The sequence below is a fragment of the Sarcophilus harrisii genome, chromosome 2, assembly GCF_902635505.1.
Source record: "Sarcophilus harrisii chromosome 2, mSarHar1.11, whole genome shotgun sequence".
NCBI classification, from domain to species: Eukaryota; Metazoa; Chordata; class Mammalia; order Dasyuromorphia; family Dasyuridae; genus Sarcophilus; species Sarcophilus harrisii.
Window position 1 is genome coordinate 252232971 of NC_045427.1, and position 17276 is coordinate 252250246.

General features: G+C 36.4%; 1 protein-coding gene across 2 annotated transcripts in view; it reads left to right on the forward strand.

Moving 5' to 3' along the window:
* The first annotated feature begins 349 nt into the window (after positions 1–349).
* SLC12A6 (solute carrier family 12 member 6) overlaps positions 350–17276 on the forward strand; it is a 105259-nt gene continuing 88332 nt past the window's right edge. For both annotated transcript variants that reach the window (XM_003755961.4, XM_031952019.1), the window contains exon 1: positions 350–1679. In XM_003755961.4, coding sequence (XP_003756009.1) covers positions 1409–1679 — 271 coding nt within the window. In that variant the 5' untranslated portion in view covers positions 350–1408. The remainder of the gene's footprint in view (positions 1680–17276) is intronic.

Here is a 17276-nt window from a genome sequence, read left to right on the forward strand (position 1 = left end):
TTCCCCCCGAACTGGAGCTGCTCGAGAATAGGAGGTGGGAGAAGAGCCTTCGGGGGCTCGAACCCAACCGAAGCGTCGGGAGACGAGGGAAGCGACTTTTCCGGCGCGCGCAGACCGAGAAGATGGGCCTGCGGAGAAGGCGGTGCGCGCCCTTCTCCCCGCTCGGCTCCTCCGTCCTCCCCCGGCGCGACCGAAGCGCCAAGCCCCGCCTCCTTAGCCCTAATTTGCCGCGGCTGAAACAGTTACCCGTCTAGTAAACAACCGCTGCGCGCGCATCCCACATCAGCTGGGCTCCTGTGATCTCAGCACCTGATAGAAAGCTCCTCCTCTTGTTCCTCCCCCTCCTCCTCTTCGCCCTTTCCTGCATCCTTGCCTCTCTTGGAACCGGGGGACAACCTGCGTTGTCGTCTCTTCCAGCGGAGACCCGAAGAGACACGCAGCGACAGGGTCTGCCGGAGGAGGGCTGGCGAGGGCCAGAGCTGTGCCGGGGCCCTGGTAGGGGGAGGAAGTCTGCTGGGAGAGGAAGGGGGCCCTGTCCTAGCAGCAGCGGGGGAGACCCAGGGAGTGAGCAGTCGGCGGACTCGACTGATGACTGGGGACGATCCACCTGCCACATCCTTGCCCCGCAGCCCGGGCTGGGTCTGTCTGGTAGCTTTTTTCTCCCAGACCCCGGTGTGATCTCGCTGCCCCCGCACACCCTCCTGCAGCCGGGCACCTCTGGAAGCCCCTTTGCTCCTTGGCCCCCTCTTGCTCGTCCTTTCCTCCTCCTCTTCTGCCTCTCCCATCTTCTTCACCTCCATCAGAGCGGTGTGGGATATTTTTCCCGTTATGCACGCGCACCTTTTTCACCAGACCCAAGCGGATTACCTGCCTCAAAAACGTCGGGTGTCGGTGCACACGCCTCCTCCCTGCCAGACCTGCGGGGTATTCACCTGATATACACAACAGGTGGCTGGGCGCGCGCCTTTGGGCGACCAGATCCATGCTATGCTCACCTGATAACGGTGGTCCTGCACGTTTCTTCCGCAGCTAAAGCCCCGGGATACTCCCCTGATAAACGACTACCTCAGCCAGAACCCGGGGGAGAGCGCGGGGGGAGAAGGGTAGCGTCGCTTACCTAACCAGAGACTATGGCTGTGAGCCTCGAACACAGGGCCCAGGGAGCTCTTTAGACACCTACTCATCCCGAAGGAACGAAGTTCCACCCAATTGGCGTTTCCCCCCTGCTATTTGTGTATTGGGTAGTGCTCTGGGACAGCTTTTGGATTAGTGGTACCCAGATTTTGGTTGATTCGTGTTTGAGTCAAGGATTGAGTTTATTACTAACGTCAAGATTAAAAGTAATCTCCGTAGGAGGAAGGATTTTTTGTTTTGTTTTGCTCTTTTCTTGTTCTTATAAAAAAAAAAAATGCATCCTCCAGAAACCACCACCAAGATGGCTTCGGTTCGGTTCATGGTGACACCAACAAAAATCGATGACATTCCAGGTTTGTCAGACACCAGCCCGGACCTCAGCTCCCGTTCCAGTTCCCGTGTTCGGTTTAGCTCCCGGGAAAGTGTGCCTGAAACCAGCCGGAGTGAGCCGATGAGTGAAATGTCAGGGGCCACCACCTCGCTGGCGACCATAGCTGTGGATCCAGCCAGTGACCGGACTTCCAATCCCCGAGATGTTGCAGAAGGTAAGCGAAACAACTGAGAAGAGTGTGTTTGTAGCTGCTCTCTTTAACCAGGGTGCTTGCCAACTTACCTCGTTTTTCGATTGGTATGTAGGTGAGACTGATGCTCTACTGGCGGAACCATAGGAAGCTTTTTCATTGTGAAGGAAACCTAGAGCTTTGAGGCCATTGGCCTTGTGGCAAAAGTAACTAATGAGATAAAATGCTGTTGTTTTTGTGGCAGACCGTTTTGAGCAGTTGAAGTGTTTTCTGCTTAAGAGAAGATAGCAAATTAGCTAATTTTTCTTTTTTTGTTCTAAAGAATAATTGGTTATGAAACCCAGGAGGTTGTGCTTGGTTTTGGGATTAAGCAGTGATCCTTTTTTTTTTGGATTTATAAGGTACCTTTTCTCCAGAGGGTTCAGAATGTTATTATATAGTATAATATCCTTTATCTTCCAACATACTTTCTAAGTAGTTCTCATTTTCCAAAAAGACTGAAAGGTAAAGTATTTGCATAAGGTTATGTAAGGTTAGGGAAGGTAGCAGTTATTGCCCAGTTGTGGACCAGTGTTTCTCAAAACAGAGTTCTGTAGAGACTGTGGAAGTTTATTTCCAAATGACCTCTTCCCCTTTAAATAACAGATAAGTTCAATTGACTTTCTTCCCTTCTCAAAACAGTAGTACACAAGTCGTATATAACTTGTACTTGACAGTTCTTCCTTTTTTCTTCCTAACATGGTGGTATGGGTTATAACGTCTTGTTTTTTATTTGCTATAGGGGAAAGGCATGAAGAAGGAAGTGAAAGGTTACATGAGGTTACAGTAGTACTTAAAAAAAAGTTACAGAATAGAAAAGTTTTAGAACCACTGTGATATGCTGCCTTTGGTTTCCATTGTTTGTTGTATATTTAGTAGATTGGAGCTTTTTGTGAAGTTTCTCTCAAGTTTCTTTCTTTCTTTTTTTTTTTTGATAATAGCCTTTTATTTATAGTTTATATATATGGGTAACTTTTCTCAAGTTTCTTAAAGATAACTTTTTTAAAAGGTCAGAGGTCGGCCTGGCCCCACCATAGAAGGGGACTGGCGCCTGTCACCTGGAAGGAGTTGTCAAACTAGCTGGGTTTGGCGTTATTTTTAAATTATTTTACTGTAATTTAAATCATAGGCGCCAGCCACCCAGCTGAATTGTATAAACTTCTGAAAGAAGGTCTATTTTATCATTTTCTGTTTTCAGAAATCTTACGCTGAACAAAAGATGGGAGAGACCAGAATGATTTTAGTTCTTAATTCCATTGTTTTTTTCTAAACAAGAGAAGGTTGGTTTATTTCAATCACAGAATTTGTTTATCCTTGATTAATCCACCTTCTATGAGGATGCTAGAGTTAAGGCTTGATCATTTTGAACTATAAAATGTAAGATTTAGACAATTAATAAAGACTGTTTAAAATCAGCTACCTAATGGTAGCCTTTTAAAATGTATTATGTATTGTTTCTTTGTCTTTATCCATCATACTGTATTTAGGTTTATAAGTCTAAGGAACCTTGTGAGCTTACAAATTAATGGTACTCAATAAAGTTTGAATATATTTTGTAACTGAAGTAAAATACTTATGTACTTATGTTGCTGAGTGTCAAATTACCTTTCATATTTTCATCACTTGAATTATAACCATCATCTTAACTAATTTTTTTTCACATAGTATATCATTTTTGCAGAACTAGATTTTTTTCAGGATGCTGCTGTTATCACAACTTTGAATGTTCGTTAACAGATTATAATAGTACATGTGATTGGTTTCATATTATGGAAGCAGAATTAGGAAAAATGAATAAGTGACACCCAAATCACATACCAGTGTGAGTATGGAATTTATAGCATAACTCTCTTTGACAGTAACGTCAATTATCCCAGTCTCCTCAGATAAGAGGAATTACCCTGCTTTATGTCTTTGAAATGTTTGAAAAATCTAATGATTAGATTTTTATTTTCTCCTTTTTTCCTGCATACTAGCTTTCTGTTTTCTGAAACAATTGTTTTTACTGCATTCTTGGGAATCATTATTGTGACAGTCATCCAGTACAAATTTTCCTACTTTCTTGAATGTCCTATGTGTATTGTTCAAGGTAGTAATGGAGTTAAACAAAGTAAAAAAAAATCTAGCACTATCCTTGGTTATAACTAGACAAAACTTGGTATATAAGTCACCAAACATTTAACTAATTGCCCAAGTGTGTGCAGAGCATTGTGCTTGGTGCACAGTACAAATACAAAATTTTAATAAACAATATTACTTTCTTCTTAGAGATTGTAGTCTGGAAGGGCAATATGACATCTACAATGTCATTAATACAAAGTAATACATGATAGACTACATGGTGTAGAGGAGAGAGCCATCTTTAGAATCAGGAACTACTGGTCTCAAGTCCCAATTTTGATAAACATACTGGATTTGTGAACTGGGATGAGTCATTTAAACAGTTCTCATTCAGCTCTCTAAAATTATAAATTGATTGACATTTGCAAGTTTGCATTAGAAAGGGAAGACTCCTTGCACCTATAAAATCACAGATTTAGAACCAAAATTACAACAAATGATAAATGCATAAAAAAGTAAAAATGAAGAATTGAGGTCCTTCAGAAAAGAAAAGATTAGCTGGGTTGTTCAGATGTAGTGTTTGAATTCTGTTTTAATCAGAGGAAAAGAGAAAAACAAGTTATTCTAGATTTAGGGAATGATGTGAAAAGTCAAGGAAGCATAAAAATACAAGGGATGGCAAGTAGTCTAGTTTGCCTGGAGCTTAGAATATATATGGAGGAGCAATATGAAAAATGTCAAGAGTACAGGTATAGCATTTTTTGAATGGGTTTAGGTGCCATAGCACTGACTTATAGCTACATTTCTGTCATCTACCAGCTGTAACTTCAAGCAAGTCTCTTTAACACACCTAAGTTTACTAGCCTCAACTACAAAATAGGAATAATTACACTTGTGTCAACTACCTTAGGCATTAGTTTTGAGGGATGAAATAAAAGAACACATGTAGCTGCATGGTAAATTTTTTTAATTGTTTTTTTTCAATTAACAAAATTATATTTTTTCTCCCTCAGATCTCCTCTTCCCCTTCTCTCCCTCAAAAAAGGAAAACTTCTCTAATAGATATGAATAGACAAGAAAAACAAATTCCCCCATGGTCTATTTTCAAAAACGTTTCTCATTCTCCACCTGGAGTCTGTCAGGAGATGGATAGCATAAGTGGTTCTCTGGAATCAAGGGTTTTTTGCTGCACTGAACAGAATTATTAAATCAAAAGTTTTTTTGTCTTTACAGTGTTATTTGTATGTAAATGTAAGCTGCTGTTTTCATTATTATCTCAACCCTATAACTTCTTCCATATCTACTAAAATCTATTTAAAGTTTAAAATAAAATTATGTGGATTTTTTCTAATTTTTTTTTTTTACTTCCTTGATTCTTTGATTGCTCTGTCATTGGTAGTATTTCACCTCTTTTCCATAAATGTCACATTTTCCCCAAAATTTCTCCTGTGAGAGAATTTTTTTGGCTAATATTCTGGTTACTGGGAAGAACAACTTATTTATATTTGCCTTATGTACTTATGTTTAAGTTGCAGGTAACATTTTTAATATCCATTCTTATTTCTTAATTTTTTTTATCTTGTTGTTACCCTTTGGAGAAGATGTTTTAATATCTTTATATTTTAACTATAGGTGCTGTTTGTATTCTATTATGCTCCTATTTTAATTCAGTTGAATAAATTTGCAAGCCCCTAGGGAGCAAAAGGAAATAATCCCAGTCCTCAAGGAGCCTATACTTTGTTGGGAATGCATCATATATACAGATAAGAAAATACACGGTCATTTGAGGTTAAGAGAACACTTAACACTTGGGGAGATCAGGGAAGATTTTAAAAGTTGAAACTTTGAAGCAGGGCAAGTATTCTGAAAGGTAGAGATGAGTGCATTCCTGGCATGGGGATATCTGATATGAGTGTCCAGAAGCAGGAGATAGAATAACAAAGTCCAGGAATGGCTGTAATTATGGTTTGCCTGAATATATCATTTATGGAAGGAGACCAATGTGAAAAATAAAACCATTAAGACAGACTGGATGAAGCCAGATTATAGAAGACTTTAAATGTCAGTTTAAGAGTGTAATTTATCCCACAGGCACTTGGCAACCAACTGAAGTATTTTGAACAAAAAAGTGATATAATCAAACCTGCACCTTAGAAAGATCGGGGGGGGGGGGGGGGGGGAGAGTGCATGTTATAAATCAGAGGACACAAAATGAAAGCAAGGGAACAATTAGAAGTATTTTAAAGTAATCCAGCCAAGACATGATGAGAGTCTAAACTAAAGTGGTAGCTGTGTGATACAAGAGATGTTGATGATGCAGAACTGACAAGATTTGGTAAATGATTGGATATGAGGAAAAGAAAAAAATTGATATGATTCCAGGAGTATGAGCAAACGGATGGTGATGCTCCCAACAGTTCTTCTCAGCAACACAATGATCCAAGACAAGAACAAAGAACTCACAAAGGAAAAGAATTCTTTCCATAGTACTTATGGAGGGAAGATTGACTTAGGTTAGAAGACAATGTTATTTCACACACATGTAAGTTTAAGGTACCCAAGGAATGTCCAGGAGGAGATATCCAACATGCAATTGATTATGCATAAAGTACAAAGAGATAAGGACTGAATTATAGAGATTTTTGGAGTTATTTGCATAGAGATGATCATTGAACCTATGGGAACTAATGAGATCTTCAAGGAGGAGATAGTGAAAACAGAGACTGAGAGTCCAGGTCAAACCTCTAAGGAAACATCAAGGGGAGAAAAAGAGATGTGTTATGAGCCAGTAAAACGAGCCTGAGGGAGAAATAGCCAGATAGGCAGAAGAATAGATAAGAGAGTTCTGTCAGGGAAACCAAGGGAGGAAGGAGTGTCCAATGTGGACAATTCTTTTTAGAGGTTTAAGAATAAAAGGAAGGAGAGATAAGGAGTGATAGCTTGTGGGGAGGGGAGAATCTATTGAGGGTTTTTTCACAGTTGTGTGATGGGGAAAGAGAATGAAGATAATCAAGACAGGATATTCAAGGAGGCTCGCTCCTGATGGAAATGAGATGATATTGCGATTCAAGACTCTAGTATAGTAGTCGACCTGTAGTAGAAGTCCCATCTCTTCAGACAAGGACAAAGGATAAGTGGAGATGTAAGGGGTTTTGAGGTATTGAGTAGGGAAAGAGAGAAAACTCACCTCAGATCTCCTCTTTTTCTAAGTAAGAAAAGAGGACCTCTTTCACTTGTTTCTCAATCCCTTGCAGTATAGCTTCTGACCTCACAATTTAAAACTACTCTCTCCACAATTAGTAGTGATCTCTCAAATCACCATATCCAGTGTTTTCTGAGTTTTCATCCTCTTTGATCTCTCTGTAGCATCTGACAGTGTCAACTACTCTGCTCTCCTGGATATACACTTTCTTCTCTAGGTTTTCCTGACATTTTTCTCTTTTTTTTTTTTTCCCTCTGCATCTGTCTAAATACTACTACTCAATTTGCATTACTTAATTATCATTCAGATTCCATCTCCTAATTTTGTGACTAATATTTCCTATACTCCACCCATTCCCAAGGCTCTCTGAACTGGCCTATCTTCCCTTCATGTTCCGCTTTTTTTTTTCCCCTCTTCCCCCCATCTCTTATTTTTTCTTTTTCTCCTACCCCCTCCCCAGTCTATTCTTTCCTTCCCTCCCTCTCTTTTTTTCCTCTCTTTCCCTGTCAGTTTTCCTGGATTCAATTATGATCATTTTGCAGATCTACATATCTATTTCTGATCTCTTATTTGGGCTCCAATCACACATTACCAATTGCCTATTGACAGTTTTCAACTGGACCAATAGATATCTCATAGTTAACATAGCCAAAGTAGATAAATAATAGAAATATAGGCATATATGTTTCTCAAAACCTCCTCTTTCTTACTTTCCTATTTCCATGGAGGGATATCACTATTCTTCTAGTCACAAGGACTCTTCCTTACCTTCTGTATCTTCATATCACTCATATCTATTCCCTTCTCACTATTCACATGCTAATGACTATAGTTCAGGTCTTTATCACCTTTTAATTGAACTATTTTGATAGACTCTTAATTGGTCTCTCTGCTTTCTACCTCTCCTCTCTCTAATCCATACTCCATTTAGCTGTTAAAGTAGTGGCATTAAGGCACAGATAGCTCCAATGGCTGATAACTATTTCTTGGATCAATTTAATAATAATTTTAATGATTAGCCTCTATCTAGTATTAACTGTGTGTCAGATACTGTGCTGAGCTTTTTTTTTTTTTTTTTTAAATTTAATAGCCTTTTATTTACAGGATATATGCATGGGTAACTTTACAGCATTAACAATTGCCAAACCTCTTGTTCCAATTTTTTACCTCTTACCCCCCCACCCCCTCCCCTAGATGGCAGGATGACCAGTAGATGTTAAGTACATTAAAATATAAATTAGATACACAATAAATATATATGAACAAACCATTATTTTGCTGTACAAAAAGAATCAGACTCTGAAATATTGTACAATTAGCTTGTGAAGGAAATCAAAAATGCAGGTGGGCATAAATATAGGGATTGGGAATTCAATGTCATGGTTTTTAGTCATCTCCCAGAGTTCTTTCACTGGGCATAGCTGGTTCAGTTCATTACTGCTCCATTAGAAATGATTTGGTTGATCTCGTTGCTGAGGATGGCCAGGTCCATCAGAACTGGTCATCATATAGTATTGTTGTTGAAGTATATAATGATCTCCTGGTCCTGCTCATTTCACTCAGCATCAGTTCGTGTAAGTCTCTCCAGGCCTTTCTGAAATCATCCTGTTGGTCATTTCTTACAGAACAGTAATATTCCATAATATTCATATACCACAATTTATTCAGCCATTCTCCAACTGATGGACATCCATTCAGTTTCCAGTTTTTAGCCACTACAAAAAGGGCTGCCACAAACATTCGTTGTGCTGAGCTTTTTATAACTCATTTGATCATCACAACAATCTTGGGAAGTAGATATAATTATCCCCATTTTACAGATGAGGAAACTGACATAGAGATTGGGATTTGCCCAGGATCACATAGCTAGTAAAGTACCTGAGGTCAGATTTAAACTCAGGTCTTCCTGATTTCAAGCCCAGTTCTCTGTCTAGTGTACTATCTAGTTGCCCAAATACAAAAACATCTGTTTAAATCTCTTCACCAACTGATCCAACCTAACTTTCCAGACTTATCGTGCCCTCCCCTCCAAACATTTTGTAAATTAGCCAAACTACATCACTTGCCATTCTTTATACATGACATTCTACCTCCTCTTTCTTTGCCTTTCTTAGTTTCTTTTTTCCCAATAATAATCTTCCTTGCCACCTTCCTACTTCCTTCTTTAACTCCATTGAGAAAGAAGGAAAAATAAATCTCCTGTTATAAACATCTGGAATTGAACCAAACAGATTCCTATACGGCTCAGGCCAAAGAAACTCTTTTAATATTCACCTAGTATATTACCTCTCTATCATAAGATGGGTAACATCCATCATGAATCCTTTGCAGTGGATTGAATGCAGTTTCTGAGTCTTTAAAATTACTTATCTTTTCAATATTATAGTTCTGCTTATTTCACTCTATATCAGTTTATATAAGTCTTCTGAGATTTCTCTTAAAACCATTGCCTTCATCATTTCAGCACCATAATATCCTATCATACCTATAAACTATAACTTGTTAAACCATTCCCCAAATGATAAGACACACTCTGTTTTATTTCTTTGCTACAAAAAAAAAAAAAAAAAGTTGATTATATCTGTGTATATTTTTAGTTTGTTTTGATTAGGACTAATCTTTCCTTTACTCTGCTCTTTCATTCCAATTTCCCCTGTCACTTTTTCCTCTTTCTCTTCTGTTTGATTGTTGAACAAAATGTATTTCTATATCCAATTGTGTGTATATTCTTTCCTCCTTTGTCTACTTTAGAGTTTCACCCATTTTCCCTACTCTTTCCCTATTATTTATATTGACTTCTATTTTTATATTCTGATTATGTGAGATGAGAGAGAATATTCTGGAATATTGTATTCTCAGCTCTCCACTCCTTTATTTGGTGATTGCTAAATATTGTGTGATTCTGACTGTGGTTTCTTGGTACTTAAATTCTTTTTCTGATTATTTGCAATATTTTTTCTCTGATCTGAAAGCTCCAAATTTTGACTATAATGTTCAGGATTTCTTTATTGAAGTAACCAGTTGATTCTATTATTTTAGTTTCTGGTTCTAAAAAATCTACACAGATTTCTTGTAAGATTTCTTGAAATATGTACCAGCTAGCTGGTATAGTAGATAGAGCACCAGCCTTGAAGTCAGGAGGATCTGAGGTTCAAATCTGGCCTTGAGACACTTAACACTTCCTGGCTATGTGATCCTGGGCAAGTCATTTAACCATTCTCGGAGGGGAAAAAAAAAGATTTCTTAATACAGTTTTTAGGTTCTTTTGGGGGACATGGCTTTCAGATAGTCCATTGATTTTTTTTTTAAAAAGCTTTTTATTTACAAAACATATGCATGGGTAATTTTTCAACACTGACCCTTGCGAAATTTTATTCCAAATTTTTCAATTTTTCCCCCTACTTCCTTCCCTAGATGGCAGGTAGTCTAATACATGTTAAGTATGTTAAAATATATGTTAAATCCAATATATGTATACATATTTATACAACTATCTTGCTGCACAGGAAAATTGGATCTAGAAAGAAAAAAAACCTGAGAAGGAAAACAAAATGCAAGCAACATCAACAAAAAGCGTGAAAATGCTATGTGTGGTCCACACTCAGTTCCCCCAGTCCTCTCTTTGGGTGTAGATGGCTTTCTTCATCACTGAACAATTGGAACTGGTTTGAATCATTTCATTGTTGAAGAGAGCCATGTCCATCAGAATTGATCATTGTATAATCTTAATTGTTGCCGTGTATAGTGATCTCCTGATTCTGTTCATTTCACTTAGCATCAGTTCATGTAAGTCTCTCCAGGCCTCTCTGAAATCATCCTGCTGGATGTTTCTTACAGAACAATAATATTCCAAAATATTAATATACCACAATTTATTCAGCCATTCTCCAACTGATGGGCATCTACTCAGTTTCTAGTTTCTAGCCACAACAAAGAGGGCTGCCACAAACATTCTTACACATACAGGTCCCTTTCCCTTCTTTAGTATCTCTTTGGCATATAAGCCCAGTAGAAACATTTCTGGGAGGGTATCCAGTTTGATAACCTTTTGAGCATAGTTCCAAATTGCTCTCCAGAATGGCTGGATCAATGCATTACTCCACCAACAATGTGCTAGTGTCCCACTTTTCCCACATCCCTTCTGACATTCACCATTAACTTTTCCTGTGATCTTAGCCAATCTGAGGAGTGTGTAGTGGTATTTCAGAGTTGTTTTAATTTTTATTGTTCTGATCAATAGTAATTTGGAGCACTTTTTCATATGACTAGAAATAGTTTCAATTTCTTCATCTGAAAATTGTCTGTTCATATCTTTTGATCATTTATCAATTGGAAAATGGCTTGAATTCTTATAAATTGAACTTAATTCTCTATATATTTTAGAAAAGAGGCCTTTATTAGAACCTTTGGATGTAAAAATGTTTTCTCACACTAATACATTGGTGGAATTGTGAATACATCCAGCCATTCTAGACAACAATCTGGAATTATGCTCAAAAAGTTTCAAACTGTGCATACCCTTTGATCCAGCAGTGTTATTATTGGGCTTATATCCCAAAGAGATTTTTAAGAAGACAAAGGGACCTGTATGTGCAAGAATGTTTGTGGCAGCCCTCTTTCTGGTGGCCAGAAACTGGAAACTGAGTGGATGCCCATCAATTGGAGAATGGCTGAATAAATTGTGATATATGAATATTATGGAATATTATTGTTTGGTAAGAAATGACCTACAGGATGATTTCAGAAAGGCCTGGAGTGACTTACATGAACTGATGCTGAGTGAAATGAGCAGGACCAGGAGATCATGATACACTTCAACAACAATGCCATATGATGATCCATTCTGATGGACCTGGCCATCTTCAGCAATGAGATGAACTAAATCAGTTCCAATGGAGCAGAAATGAATTGAACCAGCTACACCCAGCGAAAGAACTCTGGGAGATGACTAAGAATATTACATAGAATTCCCAATCCCTCAATTTTGTCTACCTGCATTTTTTATTTCCTTCACAGGCTAATTATACACTATTTCAGAGTCTGATTCTTTTTGTACAGCAAAATAACTGTTTGGACATATATACTTATTTTGTATTTAATTTATACTTTAACATATTTAATATGTATTAGTCAACCTGCCATCTGGGGGAGAGGGTGGGGGGAAGGAGGGGAAAAATTGGAACAAAAGGTTTGGCAATTGTCAATGCTATAAAATTACCCATGCATATAACTTCTAAATAAAAAGCTATTAAAAAAACAAAACCAAAAAAACTATTGTAGGTTGATCTAGGGGGAAAAAAGTTTTCCCGGTTTATTTTTTCCCTTCTAATCTTGTCTGCATTAGTTTTGTTTGTACAAAACTTTTTAAAGTTAATACAATCAAAATTATCTATTTTGTGATCAATAATGATCTCTAGCTCTTCTTTGTTTGCAAATTCTTTCCTCCTCCACAGATCTGAGAGGTAAACTATCCTATGTTCTTCTAATTTGTTTATAATATCATTCTTTATGTCTAGATGATGAACCCATTTTGATCTAATCTTGGTATATAGTGTTAAGTGTGGGTCAATGCCTAGTTTCTGCCATACTAGTTTCCAATTTTCCCAGCAGTTTTTGTCAAATATTAAATTCTTATCCCAAAAGCTGGGGTCTTTGGGTTTGTCAAATACTAGATTGTTACAGTTATCGACTATTTTGTTCTGTGAACCTAACTTATTCCACTGAGAAGCTATTCTGTTTCTTAGCCAGTACCAATTGGTTTTGATGACCGCTGTTTTATAATATAGTTTTAGATCTGGTACAGGTAGGCCATCTTCATTTGCTTTTTTTTTTTTTTTTTCCCCATTTATTCCCTTGAAATTCTGACCTTTTGTTCTTACTGATGAATTTTGTTCTTATTTTTTCTAGGTCAATTAAATAGTTTCTTGGGAGTCTGATAGGTATAGCACTAAATAAATAGATTATTTTAGATAGTATTGTTATCTTTATTATATTCACTTGACCTAGCCAAGAGCATTTGATATTTTTCCAATTATTTAGATCTGACTTTATTTGTGTGGAAAATGTTTTGTAGTTTTGCTTATATAATTCCTGTTTTTCCCTTGGCAGATAGATTCCCAAATATTTTATACTACAGACAATTATTTTAAGTGGAATTTCTCTGTATCTCTTGGTGTTGGAGTTTGTTAGTGATGTATAAAAATGCTGATGATTTATGTGGATTTATTTTGTGTCTTGCAACTTTGTTAAAGTTGTAGATTATTTCTAATAATTTTTTAGTTGATTCTCTAGAGTAGTCCATTGATTCTTAAATTATTTTTCCTCAATCTGTTCTCCAGATCAGTTGTTTTTACCATGAAATACCTTACATTTTCTTCTCTTTGTCTTTTGATTTTCTTTTAAAATTTTTTGTTGTCTTATGGAATCATTATCTTCTGTTTGGTCCATTCTAATTTTCATGGACTTTCTTGACTAAGGTTTTATATCATGACAAGCATTTAATTCTCTTTGCTATTCTTTCCTCCCTGACTCCCACTTCTTTCAATTTGTTTTTAACCTTATAGCATTCTTATTTATAAAAAATATTTTAAACTCTTTTTAAAAATTCACTTTTAGGAATTTGAATTTCACTTGTACCCAAATTGTATTTTTCTTTGAGGCTTTGCCTGTAGATGTTTTCAAATTGTTCTCTTTTTCTGGATTTCTGTCTTAAGTGACCTATCACCCTAATACCTTTTTCTAGTGAAATTTTCTCATTCTTCCATCCTACTTCCTGGCTTTGGACTTTGTTAGGTTCTATCTCTGCATACTTCTAGGAATGTTCTCTAGGTTCTTCTTGCTGCTTTCTTGAGTTGCTGAATGTTATGTTATTCCAAGTGCTTTAGGAAAGCCTGGGCTGAGGAAATACAAATTTTCAGGGTTTCAAAAGTAACCTGATTCTCAGGACCAAATCTGATCACTACCTTTGAGGTCTGAGCTCTACAAGTTCCTAACCTGAGTTTGGATCTGAGCAACAGATGTCAGCCTGCACTGCTAGGTTTTTTTTTTTTTTTTTTTTTTTTTTTTTTTTTTTTAATAGCTTTTTATTGACAAAACATATGCCCGTGCAATTTTTCAACATTGACCCTTGCAAACACTTCTGTTCCAATTTTTCCCCTCCTTCCTGCCACCCCACCCCCCACATGGAAGGCAATCCCATACATGTTAAAAATGTTAAAGTATATGTTAAATACAATATATGTATACATATTTATACAGTTATCTTATTGCACAAGAAATATTGGATTTAGAAAGAAGGTAAAAATTACCTGGGAAGAAAAACAAAAATGCAAGCAAACAACAACAGAAAGAATGCAAATGCTATGTTGTGGTCCACACTCATTTCCCAATGTTCTTTCGCTGGGTGTAGCTGGTTCTGTTCATCACTGATCAATTGGAACTGATTTGGATCCTCTCATTTCTGAAGATAGCCACTTCCATCAGAATTGTTATTCATATATTATTGTTGTTGAACTGTATAATGATATCCTGGTTCTGCTCATTTCAGCATCAGTTCATGTAAGTCTCTCCAAGCCTCTCTATATTCATCCTGCTGGTCATTTCTTACAGAACAATAATATTCCATAACATTCATATACCATAATTTACTCAGCCTTTCTCCAATTGATGGGCATCCATTCAATTTCCAGTTTCTAGACATACAAAAGTGTGTAAACATTTTTGCACATGTGGGTCCCTTTCCCTCCTTTAATATCTCTTTGGGATAAGCCCAATAGTAACACTGCTGGATTAAAGGGTATGCACAGTTTGATAACTTTTGGAGTAGAACTCCAAATTGCTCTTCAGAATGGTTGGATCTGTTCACAACTCCACCAACAATGCAACAGATAGAGTTTGAAGATAAAATTAAACTGCTATTGGATTCAGCTTCTATAATCCAACTAAAAAACAGTACAGATTTAGAGTTAAAGTTAATGCTTATCTTCTTTGGTTTAGGATTCCTGCCCTAGTCATTCCACTGCAGGTATCATAGTGGGCTGGAAATGAGACCACTTTCTACTTCTACTGACTACTATTTCATTTTATACTTGCTTTTTTCTCAGTAAACAACCTAAGACCTACAACCACTTTTTGCTCTGGAATGCTACCTACTATGTGCACATTCCCCTTCTTAGTTTACTCTATCTGTGACTATATTTGTAAAGGAACTGAGTTTCTATATCTTTTAAATGGGGATAATGCCAATATTTATCTCAATTATTGTGAGGATCAAATGAGATAATTCATTAAAAAGAGTAAAAAAATACCTTGAAGTGCTATGTAAATGTCAATTGTCATACTACTTATATCATCTCATCATTTTTGTCCAAAGATAATTCACTATCCTAAAATTTTTCTTTTGCATTTAATGTTCTCCAAATTATTGCACTGATGTATAGTAAAAAGATCCTGGGGTGTTTGGGTTTTGGTTTTTGTTGTTGTTGTTGTTGTTGTTGTTGGTTTTTTTGAGTAATACTACTAAGATATTTAAGTTGAACATCTTTACACTAACTGAAAGCATTTTCAGAAGTATATAACAGACAGGATGACAAGGGATTACAATTTACCTTGTCAAGTTCTCATGTAGTTTTGATTTCTTCCCCAAGTCTCTCTGTCTTGAAAACTTTTTATTCCATTTATTTGTTTGAATATATATATATATATATATATATATATATATATATATATATATGAGATATCTGTTTTTAATAGATGTACTCTATCATACAATATCTATTGAAAACATTGTTCTTAAATTTTTTTGGATCAGTGTTATTTCTTGGTCGTTTGAGGCAAGAATTATGTCTTTATTCAACAGTTCCAATATAGTTTATTTTTTAAGTTCTCATAGGTATTTTAGGATCTATGTATCTTCAGCAAATTTTTCTATTTTATTGTCATTAATTAGTCCAATCTGTGATTTTGTTAATATGAAATGATCTTGAGGAAACTTGTCCTGACATAGATTATCAGCACCTATTCTGGAACTTATACCTATAGAAGTTAAATGGGAGCACAAACATAGTATATAAAAGAAATAAGACTTGAACCCAGACTTTCTAACTCTGGAACTAGTTCACCATAAAACACCCAGTGCCTTTCATTAATTTACAGAAGACAAAAGTGATCCCTATAGAGGTTAGATGGTTTGTCCAAAGTCCTACAACAGTATAAGAACTAGATATCCTGTTATTTAAAATGTCTTATGTGGTATATTATTGTTAAATAACTGCTATGTTTTGTAGCAGAAGATGCTACCCTTTAATAATGAGTCACACCTCTAGAGGAGCCAAGTTATAGGAATATTTTTAATATTTAATTTCAAAATAAAAAATTCTTTACAAGCTATATAGTTAATTTTAGGTACAAACTGGTTTCGTACTAGTTTTTTTCAGTAGGCTTTGTTTTTGTTTTGTTTTAGTGGCTGCCAGAGCCCTTTGGTTTCAGACTTCAGAGAGGATGACAACTAGATCTTTGGATTTTGTGGTAGTGATTTTTCTAAATCATTCATGAAAAAAAAAAAAAAAAAACCTCCTCTACTTTAATCTTTTCTAGTAATATCTGAAACTTTTATTAATCCTTTAGGAAACTAATATATCATGTATTACTTCAATTAAATTATTTAACAAATGATGGCTCTTAACTCCTTTTTCTCTTTATCTCTTTGTTTTAATACTTATGTTTAAGCCATTCATCATTCCTTTCCACATCAGTTTATAATCTCTCTCTTCTCAGCAACAAGGGCTAAGAATTAAGTTTTTTGGCCGTCATTAAACTTTTCTTTGAGGGTGCTGGTATAGAGATGAAGCTAGAGAAAGAGAAGAGGCCTCACCAAAGGATAAATGAAAGACTTTTATCTTCCTTAATACTTATTTTCCTTATTATTATTATTATTGTTATGATTATGTTCCTTAATACTTCCTAAGGGAGGGTGTTTTCAACACCACTAGTAAGACAATTTGTAGCATATCAGATTTAGGATTCTGCTGCAAAAGTTTGGATCTTGAATTTTAAATAAGACAGAATCTATTCTTCAACAAATCTCACTCCCAAAATCCAGGTCTGGATTAGAAATAATGCAAATGACTAAATATTTACTTAAAACTCCATCTTTCCCCATTCTGTTCATTTCATATCACTCAGATACCTTTTGACACTATCTCCTTCTCTTGTCCCACATGAAAAGGTGGGATTTCTTGCCAAGAAAAACTCTTTTACATGCATTAGTAACTCCATAGCATTCCATCTTCTCTCCTCTCTCTTCTTTTTTTTTTTTTCTC